General features: G+C 28.5%; 1 protein-coding gene across 7 annotated transcripts in view; it reads right to left on the reverse strand.

Annotated features, from left to right (window-relative positions):
- LOC107438011 (delta-like protein B) overlaps window positions 1-22,261 on the reverse strand; it is a 168,261-nt gene that overhangs the window by 17,450 nt on the left and 128,550 nt on the right. For all 7 annotated transcript variants that reach the window (XM_071180331.1, XM_071180338.1, XM_043040817.2 and 4 more), the window contains 3 exons: window positions 21,861-21,977; window positions 5,152-5,439; window positions 4,503-4,551 (listed from right to left, as the gene is read on the reverse strand). In XM_071180331.1, the coding sequence (XP_071036432.1) occupies window positions 4,503-4,551; window positions 5,152-5,439; window positions 21,861-21,932 (409 nt within the window). In that variant the 5' untranslated portion in view covers window positions 21,933-21,977. The remainder of the gene's footprint in view (window positions 1-4,502; window positions 4,552-5,151; window positions 5,440-21,860; window positions 21,978-22,261) is intronic.

Consider the following 22,261-nt stretch of genomic DNA (forward strand, 5'->3'; position numbering starts at 1 on the left):
AAATTTAAGAATCAATTAGACTCAGAACCATGCGATCCAATTAAAAATAATTTAATATTTATTCGAACGTAATTAGGTATTTTTCAGAAGTCAACTAATATATAAGAATAAATTTCATATTTAGGAGAAAAAAAATTCTTTACATTTTATGCTAATTTTAACTATTTCAAGATCCCACTATAATATTTTGGATACAAATAATGCTCTGTGAACAATTATTAACTAAAATATTTTATACAATATTACTATCAAAAATTAACAAATTAAAAAATATATAATATGAAAAGTTCTTTTTTAAAAAACTTTAAATAAATCCTAAATCATTAAAAAAAACTTATTAGAATATTATCTCGAATAAGTATTAAATAACACTTAATGTAGGCTTAAAATCCCGAATCGAATTTACATTTAAATTCTTGCAATTAAAAAAAAAAAAAAACATCATACCAGAACTTTGCGTTTTATTTTTCAAAAAGACTCTTTTTTCTGATGCTTTTTTTTTCAGTGGAACATTCCATAAATAAACACAAGGAACAATTTTTTTAATTAACGTGAGTACTCGCGTAAGTGAGCAAGCTGTGTCATTCCAAACATCATACAATCTACGACATCTTAATTCCGGCCAGATTTAAATTTTCCAAAGAATAAAATAACTATTCAAAACTTTATCAGATATTCGAAATAAAGAAATGACTAAAATTACTACACGCACTTGAGATTATTTTCATCATATTCTTTCTTCTAAATCGAGAGAAACAAAAGGAGCGTTAAAATGCCCGGAAAGGTGAAAAAAAGAAGAAGAAATAAAACAAAAGAAGCAGGGACTGGAAGATCAGCACCTTAAGAAAGAAGGGGTCGAAGCTCGGAGCATGGTCAAAAAATTAAAGAACAATGGGTCCACCCGTAAGACAATAGAGAGGATTCAGAAATTTGAAAACTAGTTTGCGGCGTTCGGTAATGACCAGCAGATAACTTAGAATTACAGCTTCCGTGAAACTATGTCTTTCTCAGTGTCCACTGAGTATATAAAAAATATTACAGGATGTATTTATCATAGTTTCAGCTAAACACATCTAGATGCAATGTCACAAGCGTAAAGGTCTGGCATCGCTCCCGTGGTTATTAGGGTTCATCTTATTGAAAAGTCTTTTTAAAGAACAATGGACACTCCCAATTTAATCAGTTCATAACCTTTCCTGGGACAATAAGACTGCGTTGTTTTCTTTTTTTCCAAGAATTGAGAGACAATGCAATTAGTTTATAATTTTTACTGGTTGTGATTTCAAAGAATGGATGAAGTGTGTCTTTTTCTACCCAAACTTGAAACATTAAAATTGCCTTCCTTTAAAGCGAATATAGCTGGAGAAGTAGACAATAGGAAATGGAGGTATTGAAAACTATTGTGTTTCATGCTCAAATTCAATACGAATTACGTAATTACAGCTTTATATGTGATCGGTTCCGTCATGGACTATACTTTAAAATGCTCAGAAATAAATTATTAATTTTAACATGCTTTTAGAACATTTAAATTAATTTTTCAAATTCATTTTTTTCAAAAATTAAATTTCTTTCTTTTTTGTATTATCTGGTACCCTACGGTACGTCAAATAATAAATTGCAACAATTTCCAATGATTTAAACTTTTGGAGGATTTTGTAGCAATGTAAAATGCAGCAAACACCTAACATCATACTTATTTGGTTCAAAAAATGACTCAAGTTTATAAGACATGCTATCATATTGCATAACTCAGGTATTTGCTGTAACCATTCAAAAAGTTTGAATTTTTCAAAATCATTATTTATTATAGGTATCAGAAAATGCAAAAAAGATGAGAGTCTATTAAGTAAGAAGTCTTTCCTTAATATTGTCTACCTCACGGTAACATTGTTTAATGATAATGAGCATGCAAATTCTGGATTACAATTTTTCAACAAGAAACTTGTCAAAATTAACTTTCAGATTAGAGTTTATGAATTAAAATAAAATTGATTTCAGACATCTTCCACAAAATACAAAGTTGTATTTTCATATTTAAGATTATTATTGAACAAACTTTTTTCAAAATTGTAGTTTACACTTTAAATATCTGTTTTCATAAATATACAACAAAAAACTTTTTGTCCTTTATTAATGCTTTTTCTGTTGATTATCTATACCAATAATGTTTTATATTGTTATTTACTTTATAAATTTGAAAATAAAACTAACTGCATTTTTTTTATACCCATACTTAAAACATTATATTTTGTTATCTTCCATGCTAAAGAAATTCTAATATATTGCTGTACATTAACTTATAAATTAAAAATTCAAGAAGTACTTTAGTACATCATAGCTATTAAATCTAAATTATTTACAGAATTCTTTTCCCTCATTGCTTAAAACAATAATGTATGCCAAGGCAAGTTTTGGTTAAAAAAGTATTTGATATAAATAAATATATTTTAAATTAAATAAAAGTAACTTTTAATACATTATTAACCATAGAGAATGTGTATGCAAAATATTTATGGACTTTGAAAAATCAGTAAAACAATCATAAAATATTTAGAAATTTTCTAATTTTGGAATCATTTAGTTTTAATTTTGTTTTTAACAATCATTATGTCTATATAGATAAACGCAAATTTTCATAAATCACTGATCTAGTTAGTAGTACAGTATTTTTAAATATTTTAATTTAAGCATGATGATATTACACATCAATATTTCTGATGATATAACATATCAATATTATTTAATGAATTTAAAAACATTAAATCTTAAAAGGAAATATATGTGAATTCCTTATCAACTGGAAAATCCACAGATATTACTTAAAACTAAATTAAGTGTGTAAGTTTAAATTCTTTGCTTCATACGAGACTAATTTCAGCATTAAATAATCATTTTTTTTTATACTTTTCCTAATGAATACTTAACAAAAATCTTACTGAATAGCGAAATCATTAAATATAACTCAGTTACAAAATTTCGCTTAAGAAATGTCCGATTAATAGGAACGATATTATCGTTTAAATGAATTGCATCATAAGAGCTAATTTACAATCCCTTCAGTTTATTCAAAGCAGGTATCGGTCAGGTGAAATAGTTTCTCACACATTTTGAAATCACTGTCACACGATTAAATATCATCAGGTATAGAGACAGACGGAAGCTAAACAAAGATATATTCATTGAGAATTAGCAGGTTAACGTCCTTAAATGAGTAAGAGGGTAGCCGCCTCCGTGTAAACAACCGGTACTAGAGAAGCTCATCTCAAAAACCTTAAAAAGAAATCAGAAGTAAGAAATGAAAATATCAAGAAGGCATAGAGAAAGAAGAGGGAAAACGTAAGGGGGATCTCTGCTCTCTTAAGAAGTTTCCCACGGTCCGCTCCAGTGGGGAGGGGCCGAGTCGGCCTTGAGGTACCAGGTGGTCAAAGTCACCGTAAGTTCCCACGCTCGCGTCACCCAAAGACGCAGATTTTTATATTATATATTTATTGAAGCACTTTTCTTCGCGTTCCCGTTCTGAAGGAGTTTCCTCTTTTCGTACATTTTTTTTATTTCTCTAGCATTTTTTTTTATTTTATAGAATATACAGATATTCTGCTGTAACTGGGGATAGGGTGAAAGCGGTAAGTATAGAAAATTTGAAACAAGTATGCTTTCTTTTCTTATGGTTTAGTATTTGATGATCGGAGGAAGCGTAACTTCCTAAAACTAGACCGGATTATGTTTGTTGCAGAAAAAAAAAAAATATGTTAAAGGAATGACAACAATTGAATTTTGAGCGGCTTTGTTGCAGTAGTGTTCAAAATAGCGTTATTTTTTCTTCCTAAAACATTTTCATAAGTGTTTTGATTAACTGATGAAAAATAAAAATCATTAAGAGAAAAATGCATGTTATCATAAATTTTCATTTTCCCCATATATCAAACTAAATGAATATCCTCAACGGATATGATTCATACTTATTTATCTACGTAAATACCAGAAACCTGCATGCAATAAAACTGGAGTATTTTAAAAAAACAATATCGAATATAAAAGTATACAACAAACAGCAAAATAAAAACAGTACCTTTGTGAACAAACAATTTGTTAATAATAGATGTGTAAAGTTAAAAAATAAATAAATAAATTGTGCTTATTGATAGCTAAAATAAGTTTTGCTATGCACTGTTATTAAATAAATTTATATAAAAATAAAAAATAATTTCTTGGTAAAAATTTATGAATATGCTAATGATAACTTTGTATTTTCTCAAATCACCACGCCCAAGACAGACGAAAATTTTCAATTTAAAATATTACTTTTTTCCTATTACTAACTTTTTTCTGGACTCCTTTTGCTTCAGTTTTTTTTCAATATCATGAAGCCATTTTTTAAGTATTTTTTCAAACACTCGATGATCATAATTCTCATATTACTCATTTGGTAACTTCTATTTAACATTTTCAGCGATAAAATACAAATTAAATGAAAATAATCAAGTAGGAGCAATTTTTACCTTTTCCTTGAGAAGGCTGCCATGCTTCTACTATTAGAGAAAATTCTCCCTAAAAATAAAAGGAAAATAAAATACATATCATTATGTTTTATACATTAAACATGAAATTACCAGTAAGTCTTGTTTACAATATTTTTTTTTCTCAATGAAATGGAAAGCTTTTACTTAGTATGACAGAAATGGAATTTTAGTTTTTATAATTTATTGAGGCAAAAATAGAATAAGAGCAATATCAGGTAAGTGTTAAACAGATAATCTTTCTTTTAATTACACAAATTAAACAGATTAATACAAAAAATTGAACAGATGAAAATGAACAGATTAATACAAAATAATTTAATTCAACTAACTTAAAAATAGTCTCTTTTTTTTGTCGTATGCCTGTTTAGGCAGTGAGGGAGCGATTGTTCCTGTTTTTCAGTGGCGCCATCTATGGTCAGGAATTCGACTTCTGCCACGCCATTCACGCAACCACAACCCGTTTATAGGGCGGGTTACATTCACACAAAAATGAGAAAGGACATAGAACACACAAAGAGAGAAAGAAACATCCATGCCTTGCCCGGGATTCGAACCCAGGACCTTTCTGATGCAAGAACAGTAATAGTTTCCTTGAAAGGAAAATATTCTAAAAGAAAAAGATTATTACCAGCCATGTGAAGTTGAGATCGAAGGATAACTTTGACTGATCTTGAGAATCCATAGCGTGTGAAGAAGATGATAGAAGAGGAGTAAGGTATTCAATGAAAGTACACTCTCCTTTCAAATCGACGTTCACTTCGTAATGTTTAATGCAGAACCTGAGATAGACAGAGCAGTTTCCTTGGCAGGACTCGTCAGCCCTTCGCCGACCACTGCAACAGCCTCCAAAAATGTCTCGTCCTTCTGGGTTATTGTAAGATAAAATATCCAGTTGAAAAATACTTGTAGATTCCACCTAAAATAAAAGAAGCAATCCTAAAGACACCAGCAGTAGTAAAAATCAATAATAAGGATTAAGTCATTGCTATTTTTTTCGAGAAAATGCAAACTTAAAAGGCGATGAATACTGCGTAATACATTGGTATGCTTTGATATAGGAAAATAAGAGGAACGCAGATTCGATGGTTGATTAATTTGTATTCAGCTCAAGACTCGGCCTACATCAACCTCAAAAGTAGAATTATTTAGAGGAGATGGATCACGAGTTTGAGTCTAATTGTCGTTGGGCTAACCATTGAAGTTTTTCACCTACAGGTAGAACTAAGAAGGGTTTGTGTCACTTGATTGAAGAGCCACATTCTATTCTAAATAAGGTCACGATAAAAAAAATTACGACATTACGGGCATGAAAAATAGAATGATCACATCCGATATACGATTCCTATTCGATTTTAGCGGTTTACTTTAATTAAAACATTTAATAAACTCTAAATTTAGCCATAGCAAAATGTTACACTGTGTGAGTTTGTAACTTAAGGAAATGTTTAAATTTCCTTACTAATCTTACTAATTGTATCAAGTTTCGAACTTACTAACTGTACCAAATATTGACTAAAAAGAATTATAAGTTTAAAAATTCTTCACAATACAAAGATAACTAAAAAAGATTTCTATGCGACTAAAAGAATTGCAGGAATTTGGTTTTAGAGTAGATTTAAAAACTTCGTTTCTCGCCATCTTGGATTTGAAATTAAATATTTGATGTTTTTTTGATGATATTTTTTTTCAACTAATTTTTGATAATAAATATATTCAAAAACAAAAATTCCAAAAAGGTGTAGTATTTGATAACTTTTAGAACATCTATGAATTTTTCTTTAAAAAAAGTAAATCAATTATATTAAGAGGATAGTAATTTTGGATAGGTAATATAATACCGTATATTCGTCAGTGTTTAGAACTTTAAAAATCTACTTCTATTATTTTTCAAACGAAGCAAAACCGATTAGGACGATGATGAAAATCATCATAACGTAAAATAGCATAAAAACAATGATATTAATTAAAAATATAAAAACAGATTAAAGTGTGTAGTTCAAAAACTGGAGATTAAAGAACTGTATTGCTATAACTTGCAAAAAAAAAAAAATATCACTAGAAAAATCAAAAATATCAGAGCTGTATTTATCAAATAATGATTATGAGTCGGCCTACACGTTTTGGAGGATACTGCCGAGTGGAGTAAATATCTAACATCGATTTAGTAGTGAAAATTAAATAAAATGATTAGAAGCATCTTTAGAAATCCCCCCCTCCATCTCCATCCCTTCGACAGTTGAATTCGGTGGGAATCAAGCGACTTCCTTAAGGAGGCCTTATCTTCAAAAATGTTTTTTAAAAAAATACTGAGACTTTTTAATATGTACCTAATATAAGGACTGTAAAAATTATTGGCAGAATCCCAATACATCACCCGGAAGAAATGAACTAAGTTTGAGTTGGTCGGAAAAACGAGAGCTACGGTGTATTTGGCAAGGCATTCAAACATGTCAGCTTTAAGTGCCTTTCCTTCAAATCTCTTCGGACTTCAAAAGATTCTTAACGAAAATTGTTTAACGCATGTTTGAAATTTAAATTTTTCAAGAGCTGGATTATTATTAATTTCTTTGCTAATTTAAAAAAATTATTGTTTTTGTAAGTTAAATTAAAGTATGTTATGTCTGCACCCTAAGCAATTTATTTTATTTAATTTTTTTTACTGTTTTACCAGCTGCAAACACTTTAATTTGTATCGTAATACTTATTAAAAAATAATTTATTTAGTTATTTTTCTTGTTTTACAAGTGGATATTTAAAAAAAAATTAAACTGTAATTAAGTTGAAGTTTCATTTCCAAGTTTTCATTTTCCGGTCTGAGAATGTCTGATGTTATCGCTTTTGTTTCGTTTTTCTAAAGATTTTAAAGATGTCTTTCAGAGAAAGGCATCTGTTAGCTAGCAAGACAAACGTGACTTTTATGTTGCTAAGAAGTTAAGAAATGAGAGTTATTTATGAAACATTTAATGTGATGGAATGAGAATTGTTTTCGCATGTATTTAAATCATTCATTACTAATAATATGCAACAAAATTGAGATATTTACTTTTCAGTTGAAATTTCCTGAAAGCATTAGAAGCATATTTTAACTAGCGATTATTAAAAAATTAGAATGTGGTGTGTGAAAGGATAATTATTTAATTTAGCATATTAAAAATAAGTTGTAATGCGACAGAATTGCTCTTAATGTGAAAAACTCAGAATTTACATTACTACATTATATATAGAAAAAATAATTGTTTATTTAATTATTTAATTATTATTCAAGAAGTTCAAGATAATTTTTTTAGTTTAACCAATTAAGATTTGACAATTTGATGAAATAATATTTGATGACGGACAACTAACTTGCAAACTTAGTTTTTAATAAAGCAAGGTTATATGCAAGGTTTCATTAAAAGTTAACTAGTTTTCAGGACAACCAAGAAAATAAAAGAATGCCAAATATTAATTATTGATTAATATTTTTTATAAAAATCAGTTGAGAAAAATTTTAAGACAATATTAATAAAAAAAATGTACACGCACACCAAAATTTAATCCAGCGTGTATGCCCCTAGTGGTGCATTTATCGGTTAATTGCTAAGGTTGAAAAACAAGACAAATAGAATTTTTCTTTTTTCAAATTAGTAAATAACAATAAAAAAAAGAACAAAAAAGGAAAACAAAAACAAAATCAAATACAAAATTTTAAAAAAAAAAAAAAACACAAAAACTGAAGAAAAACCTTCAGATTTTTCTATTAGTTAGGACATTTTAATTAGAAAGTTTCCTGGGCTAATTGACCAAGTTTAGTAGTTAGTGGGCTCACCATTGCATAATTTTCTTTTTTTTTTATAACTACCTCAGGATTTACTCAGAGTCTTCCAGAAAAATAATCCGGTTGGTTGCCTTCTGTTTTAACATAAAATTCTGATAAATGGATCTCTTAAATTTAAAAAATGTACTAGGTAAATCGAATTTTTCTCATACTCTCAGCTTTGTAGAGATGTTACGGAACAAAATGAGTTAATTTATAGCTTTTGTTTTAATAAGGAAAGGCAACGCTTTAAAATTTACCAGAAATTGAATTTTAATCTCTATATTTCGAATTTTCGAATAAATCGAATTTTTTCTTGATGATTTGGATAATGATTCGATAAAAAAAATTAGACGAATAGGCGAGTTTTTTTTAATTGTATGTAAAATTTTTCTTAAAATTATTTTTTAAGCTTAGATTTTTCGAGAAGCTACAACCAATATAGAATCGTGAAATATACAAAATAAAGGAAAATTTTAAATTCCGTAGCATATGCCAATTCAGTTAGTTGTTTAAAAGAAATCATGCTTTTTTTTTTTTTTTTTTTTAAAAANTTTTTTTTTTTTTTTTTTTTTTTTTTTAAACCTTTTGCTATCTCAGTAAGTATTCCCCCGATTTCCATTTCATTTTCAGAGGATTTTAAACAATTAAATTTACTAATGTAAAATAGATTTTTCTGACGTTATTAAATTATTACAAACTTTCGAATTTTGCATTTTTCATGAAAAAAAAATAATAATAATAAAAAAAATGGAATAAATTTTTGAAGGTTATAAAATATTCGAAGAAAAATTTCAACACAAAATTTTTAAAAAGTTAGTTCTTTAAAAAAGCAGAATGGAATCGGGTGAATAGTTTGAGGTATTGATGAAGCCTGACAGAAAAGCAAGATTTACAGGAATGAACTCTAAGATACAAATTCTAATGCATCGCCAGTAAAAGAAAGTTCTATGGATTCAATTTTGTAAATTCTCGTCATTTTTTCTACAATAACTGAGATAATTGTGATTCCCCAAAAGAGGAAAAAAATCGTATAACAATTTATAAAAAATTGTATTTAAAATTAAATAAGTAAAACTTTTTTCTTTCCTTTTTTTATGAGAATAAATTGTTCAATATTTATTTTTATGTGAATATTTTTACTTTACATTTTTCTTTGACATTAATCAATAATAAAATAAACATATTCATGACAAAAAATAAAAAATTCATTAAAAATATTTTGTAGAGGTTAAATTAGTTTTTCAAGTAAAAAAAAAAAAATTAAAAATTAATTTAGCTTTTGGGGTTGCCGGCTTCCCTTATAGAGATCATTTGGTTTTGCATTACGATAATACTTATTAACACAAGAAAGACGACTTTGGCCCTTCTTATTTTCTGTTCTCCGTAATTCAAAAAATAAGTTAAGAAAGTCTTGAGCATTTCTATATTTTTCGTAATTTGATCAAATTTAAGTGCTTATTTAATTATTCCTGTGTTAGACCTATAGAAATGTACGGAACCATAAAATCATTCGTGTGTTGCCCTATAGAAACTTGACGGAAGAGGCCAGAGTGGTCCTTTCTTTAGGTAGGTATCCCATACCCTCAGGTAGTTTGGGGCAAAAAATACTCTTTGGCATATAAAGTTCCCCAGTTTCATTTAAAAAACAAAAGTATTTCTGCATATCTATTGTTATTATTCATAGAGAAAAGGAATCTCAATTACATAAAAAACAAATGTATATGTTTAATTGAAGAACCATTGCTCCTTTTATTCAAATATTTCCGTTAACCAATTTGAGTTTCATAGAAATCCGATGATAGATGTCTACATGTTTTTATTAAAAAAATTATGATTATGTTTTATGACATCAGAAGTCTAACTGATCTAAACACAAACAATCTGAGAAGAACCAAACTGGATTATTCAGTCTTTCTAATTTTAAAATGGTATGTCGCTTATCATGGCACATTTTTTCCTAAAAAATAAATTTATCTAAATTCTTAACTTAAACTTTTTATACACATATCCGAAAATAAAATAGATTAATGTTTGTTTAAAGCCAAATGTTTTAATCGGGGTATTAAAGTACGGATTAGTAAGGACGAAAATTAACGGTGTTGGAAGAAAATAGGTTCATGTCCATAACGGTATTGATACTTTTCAAATAAGCTGCTCGTTCAATAATGAAAGTACTATAACGGGACAGGGTCTTTGCGGAAAAAACCACTTAGGCTTTTGTTGACAAATTGGTAGTTTTTTTTATCCTACCAAACAGTTTCCCCGGCGGAATTCTTCTGAATTACTCCGGAAATGGACAACCGGAAGCAGAAGTATGGCTAGATACTTTTCTTTTTTAGAAAAGCAATTGCCCTGTTCAAAGTTGCAGATTAAATACACGATTGAAAGAAAGGAAAAAAATCGTTACGCAAAATATTGATGTTCTTTATAATGTTTATTTGTTTTTTCCTTTTACTCTTGGTTCACATCAATGAATTTTTGTTTGTTTTTAAAAAAGAATAATATAAAGGTGTTAAAATATTAAAAATTAATTTGACTAATAAAATTTCAAAGAAAGTGAGAGATTTCAATTAAAAAAGTATTTGTAAATCGCTTAGTATAATTTTTTAAAAGAAATAATATTTTACTATTTCTTTTTAATTTGCTAGAAACTGTAAATTTTTTCTCTCCAGTTTTTACGATATTCGATTTTCACTTTTCAATACGCAACGGTAATATTTTTAGGAAATTGAACCTCTTAAATATAATGTATCTTACAGTAGAAATTATAATAGTTCAATATTGAATGTATTCACTTAACATGCTTCATTGCAAGCTCGTTGTTTCAAATGTACTGGCTATCACTATTTTAAAAGTGCTGCAACAATTTAGTAAGCGTATGTGCAAATGACCAAAATGTAGGCATCTATATTACGCCTTTGCGGATCAGCAGATATAGGGTTATTCAAGAAAATATAAAATTTTGACGTAACGTAATTTGCAAAAATAAACAAAGGAATATTTAATTTTTGAAAGTACGTGCACACAGCATGCCACTCTTGCTTTTATAACAAAATGCCATGATCTTTCGATTTTCTGAAAGATGTGATATACCATGCATTCAGTAATAGGTGAACGCAGACATCCTTAAGAAAAAAACAGTTTGTGACGTGTAGAGTAGTGAAAACATAAATGACATACTGTATCAATGCATTTTAGCCAGTGAAAAAAAATCATTGTCGAAAATTACGTTTCTTAGAGATTTACCTTTTTTCTGTCCCACCCTATATGACGGAGAAGTAGCTATTCGGAGAAATCAAATCCAATCCAAAAAATTTTATTAAAATTGTTGTTGTTCAAAATTTATTTAGATAACATTTAGGTAATACTATTGAGGACAAAAAATGAAAGCAACATTCATAACAGGAAACATTTGCTCGTTTTATGCTGTCAGGGTCAAGCACTAGTTACCCATTAAAAAAAAATATTAAACCTATACAATGCAGATCAATACATACATCTTCCTAAACGACGTGTTAAAGAGTTCCTTTTTGTATACATGTCCTTGTCTTCCGGGACCAACACGCCGTTAAATAGAGGCACGCGTTCCAGATTATCTATTAAGACGCAAGCGTGTAATTTTTTCTCTCATCACTTTCATAACCAATGTTGGTATTAATAAAATAAAAAAAAGATTACCATTCGACAGGACGTTACCTACTAAATACCCTGTCCAACAAAGGAGTGTTAAAAAATGTGTGTTGGGATACGATCCTTGAACTAAATACACCCCCAAGGACGATAATATGAAAAGAGAAGATGAGGTCGAAGCCATCTCCAGAAGAGTTCCGCCCTTGCACAAATCTCTATTCAATAGATTCCCTCATCCGTTCCTCAAGACTTCCATGCATGAAGAAGGGGGAGGACGCCTCCTTTGAAACCTATACCTAACTAACGAAGAAGAAATCAGCCACTCCATCTCTCCTTATGTATCTAGTTGATTCACATCCCCACATTCTTCGCGTGCGTTCTGTTTTCCTCAACATTTACCCCCCAATTCGCCAGAGGAAGTCAAGACAAGTGTAGGTACGTAATGTGTTCATCAGGATTCCCCCGTTCCTCCTTCAAAATTCAAATGGAAGTAAACGATGGTATAGAATTATTTACTGGAAATTGTAAATTCATTTGGTGAATAAAAATGTGGGCAGCATACAAAGCAAGACAAAATAAGGGGAGGGGGGATATAAAGAGCTTGGGCAATATAATGATAAGCCAAACGTTCATCACTTGCTCTGGAGATCATTTCTGACGAAAAACATCATGATTTCCATCTAGGCAATACGATGTTTCTGCGGATTGTATTGTTACTGAGTGATAATTCCTAAAACTAGTACTTAAACTTACATCCTGCCGTTATTTACTTAAACATACATGTTACTGCAACTTATTCGGAAATTACACTAAGAAATTATGTTTAAGCAAAATTGTCAATTTTGGAAAAATTGTTAAATGAAAGGTATAATTAGCAGCTATAGCACAACAGCGGTAACAGATAACTTAATAAACTACTAGGTAGAACAAAATAAGGAATTTATCATCATTAAACTCAAATTCGTAAAATGAGCACATTGGAAAGATCAGGTATAAATCTGCAAAATGTATTTACTATACATTTTTTCTTGTTTTTTCATCTGAAAGGATGTATGCTGTGAAAAAAAGTGCGATTTAAACTCTTTTTATTTGTACACACTTCATTGGAATTTCTGATCAAGATTTTGATTATTATTTGTAAACAGTATTTCTAATTATCCGAGAAATTAGATGGATATAAATTAGTGGATATTTAAGTAGGCGCGAATATGGCGCGTCCATAAGTTTTATCATCTCATATGAGCTCTTAATTATTTGCAATTAGTATTTTCGAACCAAATTTTGCAAATAAAAAATCCTTAATCGTTTCTAAAAGTGTAAAAAAAAAATAAGAAAGATCGCAGGAGATCCGGCTAAATGTCATGGGACAAAACCTGACAAACACAAAATTTTGTGTAACGGAATCTCGCGCTGACGGACTATTAAGGACATAACACAAAACAGTAATATAATTTAAAAACTGCATTTACTGGCATTTTGTACACAGAAGATCTTTACGCAAGAGTAGATAAATCACAAAAAAGATTGCTTGATAGAGAATTTTTAGAATTTTCTTGAATCTTAAGATGAAATCAAACACGACGCTATGTTTATTTACAATTTAACTTTCAAGACGTTTTAAGTTTTATAAATTTCGATATTAAAACAAAATGTTTTGTTTTGATGGTTTTTATAAAAAATTAAAAACATTGTAGTTAAATTAAATTATACCAATATGAATCCTCTTGGAAGTTAAAGTTACAATTACTCTATTTTGCAATAGATATGGCTAGAAGTATTTCTTTGATGAAGTTTTAGTTTTTTTACAGAACTACTACAGCTTACATAACAAATGTGCTAATTTAAAATGAAACTTACATGGGAAAAACGAAATTTAAATTAGGTATACTATTACAGATGTTTGAAAAATTATGTAAATAAAAAATTAGAGAGCTAATTTTAAAATGTAATGTATTATTTATGAGCAATAAACGCATCAATTGAAACATAGTTTTTGCTTCCAAGTTGGAAATTCTAAAATTCAGCTAGATTTTGGGTTATTATTTAGATAAATAAATACATACTCATCCACATGAATCAATAAAAGTTTTTTCTAAAAAAAAACTAACAATAAAAAAAGCCGTTTTTACTTCTGGAAAGAAACTTATACATTTTTATTTAGACTTTAAATTAATAAAAAGTGATTAAAAGTTATATTTTTATAAACAACATGAAACTACGAATAAATAAATAAACGAACTCTTAAAAATCACGAGAATTTCAACTAATAAAGTTGTGATTATTTTACTGTTTTTACCCATTAGCGTGCCTCAAAAAGGCTTGATCGTGTCGAAGACCGGGTTCCGGACCTCCATGCCGTATTTCCGGTCCCGCAACGGAATGACATTTCCTGAATGGGCGTCACGGAAAAAAATCGCACCTAGCTTTTTTGGGGGTTCCCAAAGCAAACATTTTCCCTGTTCTTAACATTCGTTCACGTACAAGGAGGACGTTCCCATGCCACGGGTAGCTATGGGAATAGCATCACTTAAAGCATGAAAGCCATACATTTCTTTAACGAGGTACGAACAAATGTTTTAAGACATTTTTTTTTCTGCTAAGAATTATATTGAGAAAAAAAAAGAATTATAGATAAAATAAACTTTCAGCGAGGGAAGAATTCGTTTAACATGTCAAATATAAGGTTCCAATTAAATTCAATGTCTATTAATATCTTACCAATTTTTAAAGCGAATGTAAACAAATTAAAACCAGCAGAAAAAAAAAATTATGAAGTTTAAAAATAGATCAAGCCGAAAAAAGCAAAGCAGAATAAAAATAGATATAGCAGTGGCAGAGGAAAAAAATAGATAAGAATTACAGAGAGGGGTACAACACAAAATATTATCAAAGGCGTATTTCAATGTCCTCAAGTAGATTCATTCTCATAATATGGATACGATATTACTCCTCCCTCTATTTTAAATGAACCACAAATAAAAAATAAGCATAAATGAAAATCTTAGAAGGTCACAGCAAAGCTCCAAATATCCGCAATGTTGAGAAGTATTATTTTCAAGAAGCATTTTTTAAATATTGACAATGTACACAAGTTTATATTTTTTCTCTAGTAATATATATGCGCTTTAAATTTGCATAAATATTTTGTCAAAAGCTTTGAGTAAGTTAATTGGATGATTAATATAAGGTATATATGCGCATACCAAAATTATTAGTTGGGTAGTTTTAGAAAACAATTCCTTGTCTAAAATTGTGCCGTTTTTTTATTTTATAAGAATAAATAACATGAAAGGTAGAAAAAGCAGCATTGCTATCCTGCAATAAAAAGAGATTTTAAAATGTGTAAGAAGATTATAATACAGCCAGAGCAAAACTTGAACGTGTTTTAAAATAGCTAAAGCCCAAGCTGCTTTATGAAGCTGAAATGGTGATGCTTAATGAATGAGGTAATGTTTTGAGCTTATATGGACTAAATAATAAATACATTTACTTTACGGAACTCAGTTTCACTACAAAATAACCTTCTAATTTCTTTGTACAAACAATTGTAAAAATAGTATAGTATGTAATAGTACTAAAAAATAGTATATATTGTAGAAATATTCATTTAGCTTTCTTTAATTAAAACATTAATGTAAAATATTTTTGTACTATGTGATATAATTAAATTTAACTTTTTTCCAAGCTTCCGCAAATACCGATTTCTAGAATCACTCTAAGATTTTGGAGAAATTTTTATTTTCTTTGCTCAAAAAGTGCCGTAGTTCTTTAAAATGACGAGTGAAAAGGTTTGGAAGCAAAAGAAATATCCAAAAAAAGAAATATCCCAAATTTTACGGAACTCTTCATCTTTGCATGCGTATAGAAAACGTTTACCTCGGAGCCTTTCTTTCAGGTTAACAGGTCTTGAGTTACTAGGGAAGTCGAATGAATCTTCACCGACTGACTTCAAATTTTAACTGCATTATATTCTTTTACAAAAATAAATAAGATACTCATTATTTTATTGTATTGATTTTGTTGTAAATAATTTTCTGCGGAATTGTTCTGGAAATTTTGAAAAAATTAAAAAAAAAAGATTTAAGAAAAAAAACTTACTGTACTTGTAAAAATTAGCATGTCAAAAAACCCCCAAGTACCGCCATTTCCCTATACAATCGAAATTAACTTACTTTTTACTATGATTTTTGGATAAAACAGGTATTGTAAATATTGTTATTTTCGAAACAAAATTCCTTTTTCATCAAACTGATTGTCAGAAACTGATCAATCACCTAGATAGCTCCTGATTTCATAAAATTTTACTATTTGTAAACAAATTTCTAGATATTAAAACTTATACTATTCTGCTTTAATCCATTTGTTAAATATTTCATTCTTAAATTTATCTTCAGTGTTAAACGCATACACTAAAAAAAAAATTACGGTAAAAAGTACCGGCACTCTGGGTTGCAGTACTTTTTACCGTAAAATCTATTTTAGCTGGAACATGTCATGGAATAAAAAATCTGATATGCAGTGATATTTACAGTAATAATTAAGGTAAAATCCCTGTATCACTTTAATGAAATAAATATTATAAAAATTATGGTATGATATTTTATGGTAAAAATGGATTTTACGGATGCACCTAAAATGCCGGTAATTTATACTGCAATTTGATCTAGAAATTTTACAAGATATATTTTAAATTTAATTTAAATGAAGCTTTATAACTCCATTTGAAAAAAAAATTAGAAGTCGATTGAAAAATAGATTGACTGTCACTTAGTTCAATTAATTAATTCAAGAAACCAGCATAAAAAATAGTTACGCATGGCATTGAATTAACTCATAATTCAAAGCCGAATAGCAAAATTGTTGCTACATCAACTAAAATAACCAAAAAGCTTGTTGAGGATCAATGGTAAAGCGCAAATATCGAAGCAACATATTTCAAAGAGCAAATACCAAGCCTATAGGGAAAAAAACAACTTTTAACTTTATTTATGAATGTAACTTTTATATTCAACAAATTTTAGAATCTAAAAAAAATGTAACGCTTGTTTCACGCAACGATTTGTATTTATATCATTCAGAGTTTGAACTGGTAAGCAAAACGCAACGGGAAATGAAATTGGAGTGAGTTTCATCATTATCATTATTTCTAGTCGAAACTTAAAAACCGTAACAACCACATCCGAAAATGTGTTTAGTACTGAAAAATACTGATGCACCGGTTAAGTTAATTTTCTGTCACAAAAACGGAAAAAAATAAAAGTAACAAAACTAATCTGCTCTAGTATTTGGCTGCATATATTTTTGGTGCTAAGCATAAATCATGTTCGATGGAATGAACTCGTAAGAATAAATCATTGTAATTTACGAACAATTTTGTCAATCACCGTAAAATATCAGAGCCAAAAGGTTATCCCGCAAAATATCTCCATTAAAATTAGGAGTAGAAAAGCTTACTTAGAAAATATTAGATTTTTTTTTTTTTTGTAATTTACATTATTAAGTAAATATTTTTGCTAACTGTTCAACATGAAAAAAAAATAGTATGTGTTAATGAAGGTAAAAAAGTTGATTATTATATTTGTTGAAAAGGGAACAATTTAACTATATTTTGCGGGAAAGTTTGGGCAGGAGGATCGTAGTGATTTCTTTATTTTATTTATTATGTGGTCACTCGCTAGACCAAAAAGGTTGAGATTTCAAAGACTTTGCAAAGCATAAAACAATGCTGTATAAAACAATGTTAATTAGATCTGCGCCTTTCAACCTAGGGATTAAGACTTCCAGGGGGAGGCGCGAAATTAAGGAACTAATATTTGTAAGGCTTCCGTGACCCAAACAATGGCAAGCTAAGATTTGTCTAAAGTATGATACATAAATTTATAATAAATTATAGTCCTTCATTTCTTATCAAAAATTTCTACTCCATTTTTAAACAGCTTCGATTAGGTGGGTCGCAAACACCATAAGCGCATCTTTTTATTAATTTTGGGGTCGCAAGACCAAAATGGTTGAGAAGTAACGGGTAATAATGGCATAATGTAAGTCCAGTGCTTAAAAAAACTAAAAATAATATCATAAAATATTTAAATACTAAAAGAGCTGTTTGAAGAAACCGAACTACACCAGCGACAGTGCGTTTACAATCCCAGAAACGATAAAAACGGTTTATTTTTGAATTAAAGTATGTTATATGCATTTTTTAAATATAATAATAAAATGAAGTACGTGTGTTATTATTTATATATTACATTTATCAATTCCATTAGAATGTGCATTCTGGAACTTAGTTCTTTTTCTTTTCACTTCTCCAATTATCTTTGCAGGGTTGATACTAATTTCACAATGGGAAAGAAAATAAGTTCAGCAATTCTAGATTACATGTTAAAGTTATACTGAACTAAAACAGATTCACAAAAACGTATTTCAAATCTAATAAAGAATCTGTAAATTTTTTATTTACGTCTTCTTCGTAAGCGTCATTTCTAGTGGCTGCACTGTGATGGTTGCAACAGTAATGCAAATGGCAAAAGGAGAATAAAATAATAGTAATAAATTTAAAATAGTATTAATCAATTCAAATGACTCTTTCGCGTCCTGAAATAAAATTTACCGTGATCAATCATTTTAATTTTAATTGTAGTGGCGAGTAGTTTTGAAGAAAATTTAATGTATTTTTTGTTCTAAATTTTTACGCTGTTTTGGTATTTAACATTACGTAGAACGAGTTAAATTTGAGTGATCTGCTAAAATTTTTTGTTTTACGTTGAATCATAATACCCTTTAAATCTATTGTTTAAACAATCAGAAGTTAATCATTTGATTTATAAACTATGAACTTATTACTTTTCTTTCATTTGTATCATATAAATTATCGTTGATGATGGGAACTATTAATAATATCTTATTAAAATGCAAAAAAGCGAAGGAATTTAGCGTTTGTAAACTTCAAAATATTTAAAGTATTATCGTAACATCTCGTCTTCGTAAAATTTTCAAAATTTGGGACGCTACTTGACAACTGTTTAGTTTAAAATTGCAGTTACAATAAGGATGGCAACCAACCTTTCTAAAGTGCAAATTGTTATATTTTTTCATTATCTTTACTCTTGCTCACTCTGCACGATTAATTGGTTAAATTTGAATCAAAAGATGAAAGGTTGATATTTTTACTTCGCAAAACTCTGTAAATTTGTGTTAAATATCGATAAAATTACATTATTGTAAACTATGCAATATCCCGAATCAATCAACTTTTTACATAAATGTGAGGCTAGTTTCGAAGTCCCAAAATTTTGTTGCAATTAACACAATAGCAAATTAAAATATTTTAAAGGTCGCAAAGTTGATATGATTGTTGATTTTGTATCGAGGTTCGGAATCTTTTTCTGAGCAAACATGTTTTAATATTTTAATAGCGTTAATATCACTTTTGTGATGATTTAAGGTATTTTGGTAATAATTCTTCTTTTTAAATAAAAAGAAATAAATTTCTAGCATTTACTGAAAGCTTATCTTTATTATGGTAATTTCCTCAAGATAGATATTTAGTTCTAAAAATAAAAATTGAAAGAGTCGCAAGCTACCGTAACAGACATGATACAATTATTCCAAAGAATATTTTTAAACAGGACATTTAAATAATTTATATTTTTACAAGATAATTCGGTATCTTTGAAGCAGATTTTATTATAATATAAACTCTTACAATTTAATCGAGTCGTCCGACAAAATACATCTTATTAAATTTGATAAAATGGAATACAAAAAACATTTTCAAAAATATCACATTTTGTTGATGTAAAGTTTAATTTCAAACGAGTAATAAATTTCATTACTTTTAAATTGCCTCAAAAATAAGAAGAAACTATTTTTCGCATTATTATCTTTTTTTAATTAGAATATCTTTATTTTTAAATTTTGAACTTATATTAAGAAAACAATTTCAAGTAATTTACCTATTCCGTTTTATTAAGGGCTAATTCATGAAATCTTATTCATAAAAAATATGTACTGGTTTCAATTAAATTAAAATATAATCACTTAAAATTAAAGAGAAAGTCAGCACTTGAATAGTTCAAAATAAGTTTAAAGAATTGCTTAATTCTAGACTTTATGTTAATTAATTTTATACAAATATATCCTTTTAATTTATTAAATGGCATTTTTTAAATATACATTATCTCAAATTTGCTAAATTAAAGTTCTTAACACTTATAAAAGAAATGATTTTAGGAATTTTTTTAATGTATAAACGCAATGCATTGCGGAAAAAGAGAAAAAGTCAATTTCAACTTTATTTGTTTCACACATTTAATTATTTTAAAAGAGTCTCTTTCACTACCGTTAACATAATATCACAAATAATAAACACACTTAATTCAACTTAGCAAAAGAGCACCAAACATGGTGTTCTGAAATTCTTGACATGCTTCTTTAGGCAAATGAAAAATCTGTTATTGTTAAGAACCTAGCTTATCATTTTTAATTTTGAACTTCAAGATTTAGAACACTGCAACTACTGAAACACATAAGTAAAAAGAAAAAAAAGTAATGAAAGAATATGATCTCGTAATCAATAAATTTTTTTAGTAATCATAAAAACATTGATGCTCGTTAGGAAGATGTAATAGTATGAGCGCATGAAAATTATAGAAATATTACTTTTTTATTAATGATTTTAAGGAATAATTAGCTTTGCATGTGACGTTACGATGGTTGCATGGAATTCAAAAGGTAGAAAAAAAAATCATGTTGCTATATATATGACTGTTTTAACAGTAAATAAAACTTCAATTTGATGTAGTTTCTGTCAAGTTTCATTTACAGAATTTCACTTATCAAAATTACCGAATTTTGATAACATTTTCGAAAGTTACATATTATTTTGCCAACTTCAGCTGAAATGTAATTTCAGCTATTCTTAAAAAAATGTTTTAAAACTGCTCAAAAAACTGTCAATATGTTTGTCCATCAATAGGCACTAAAACGTTTGAACTAATATTTATTCTGCATGTTAAAATTGAATTTTATTGAGACACTTAAGCACAAGCTTTGTCTGTAGAAATGTTGTTATTAACAATAAAATTAAACCGCATGTGCCATCATAATGAATGTTCAGCAGAGAAACATTTGTGAATGGTTATTCTTAAGTTGTTTTCAGCGCATCAGTTGACTAGATATTATTATTATTAGCAACATTTTAAGGGTATCACAAAAAGCTAAACAGACTAATAATTTTCATAACAAAAAATGAAGTCTATAGGAAAATGCATACATATTTTAAGCATGACTTTCGTATGAAAATCAATTCCATTGTTTTTCAGATGCTTTAAACACTACTGCATAAAATTCAAACAATAAACAATTCATCAAAATCAAAAATAATCAGTGTTGCAATGTCTTTCGAGTTTTGAAAACTATCGTGGGCCTCGAGGGAAATTGTTATTGAATTAATTTAAGCGAGAATTTCATATGATGCTATGAAAGTAAGTAGATTAAAAGACTCGCGTTTTAATCGATTTTAACTAATATATAGGAAAATTCATGACTATTTCAAAAACTTTAACCACCAAAATGGAATGTAAGACCATATGCATTTTCTTAATATAATAAAAAATAATATATCTGAGAATAATTTTTATTAAAATCACGATATAAAACACTTGAAGAAAAAAACTGAAATTATGCACTTAAAAGCTGCATAGCAATTTGAAACGTTATGGCTTTTTTAATCCAGGAAGAATTTTAAATTTTATTAAAAAATATTCGAAAGCTTTTGTGGTCATTATGTTTATAAATTAAAATACATTGCAAATTTCATTCGATTCTAATGGAATCGAAGGTTTCACCTTATGAGGAGAAGAAAATGAGAGCACAAATAAATTAGAAATGCAAAAGTAAGTACTTACCTTATAAAAAGACAGCATAACAATGCATACTACCAAGGCTGTTGCAGTGCACGTATAATGGGCGATTCCCATTCCTACTCACGAGACAAAATGTAGAGGATCACCGCCACCAATCACCTGCGAAGTACATGGAAATCCTTGTAATAATTACTCTCCACATAGCTTTTCAAATGTATCGGGGGTTTTTTGTCTTCTCTTATAATCCAAACAACACACTAAATAATTTCCCTTTTTTTGGTTAAAGTACTGTATCACTAAATAAAACTACATCGCTAATGATCTATCGTTTTTTCATTTGCAATAGGAAAAGAAAAATGTGCATTTCTTTCTTTTTTTCTCGATCCTGCAAGGTGAACAAAAAAATATCCCTCGGAAGATGAGAAGTGAAGTTTCGCATCCAC

The sequence above is a fragment of the Parasteatoda tepidariorum genome, chromosome 1 (assembly GCF_043381705.1).
Source record: "Parasteatoda tepidariorum isolate YZ-2023 chromosome 1, CAS_Ptep_4.0, whole genome shotgun sequence".
NCBI classification, from domain to species: domain Eukaryota; kingdom Metazoa; phylum Arthropoda; class Arachnida; order Araneae; family Theridiidae; genus Parasteatoda; species Parasteatoda tepidariorum.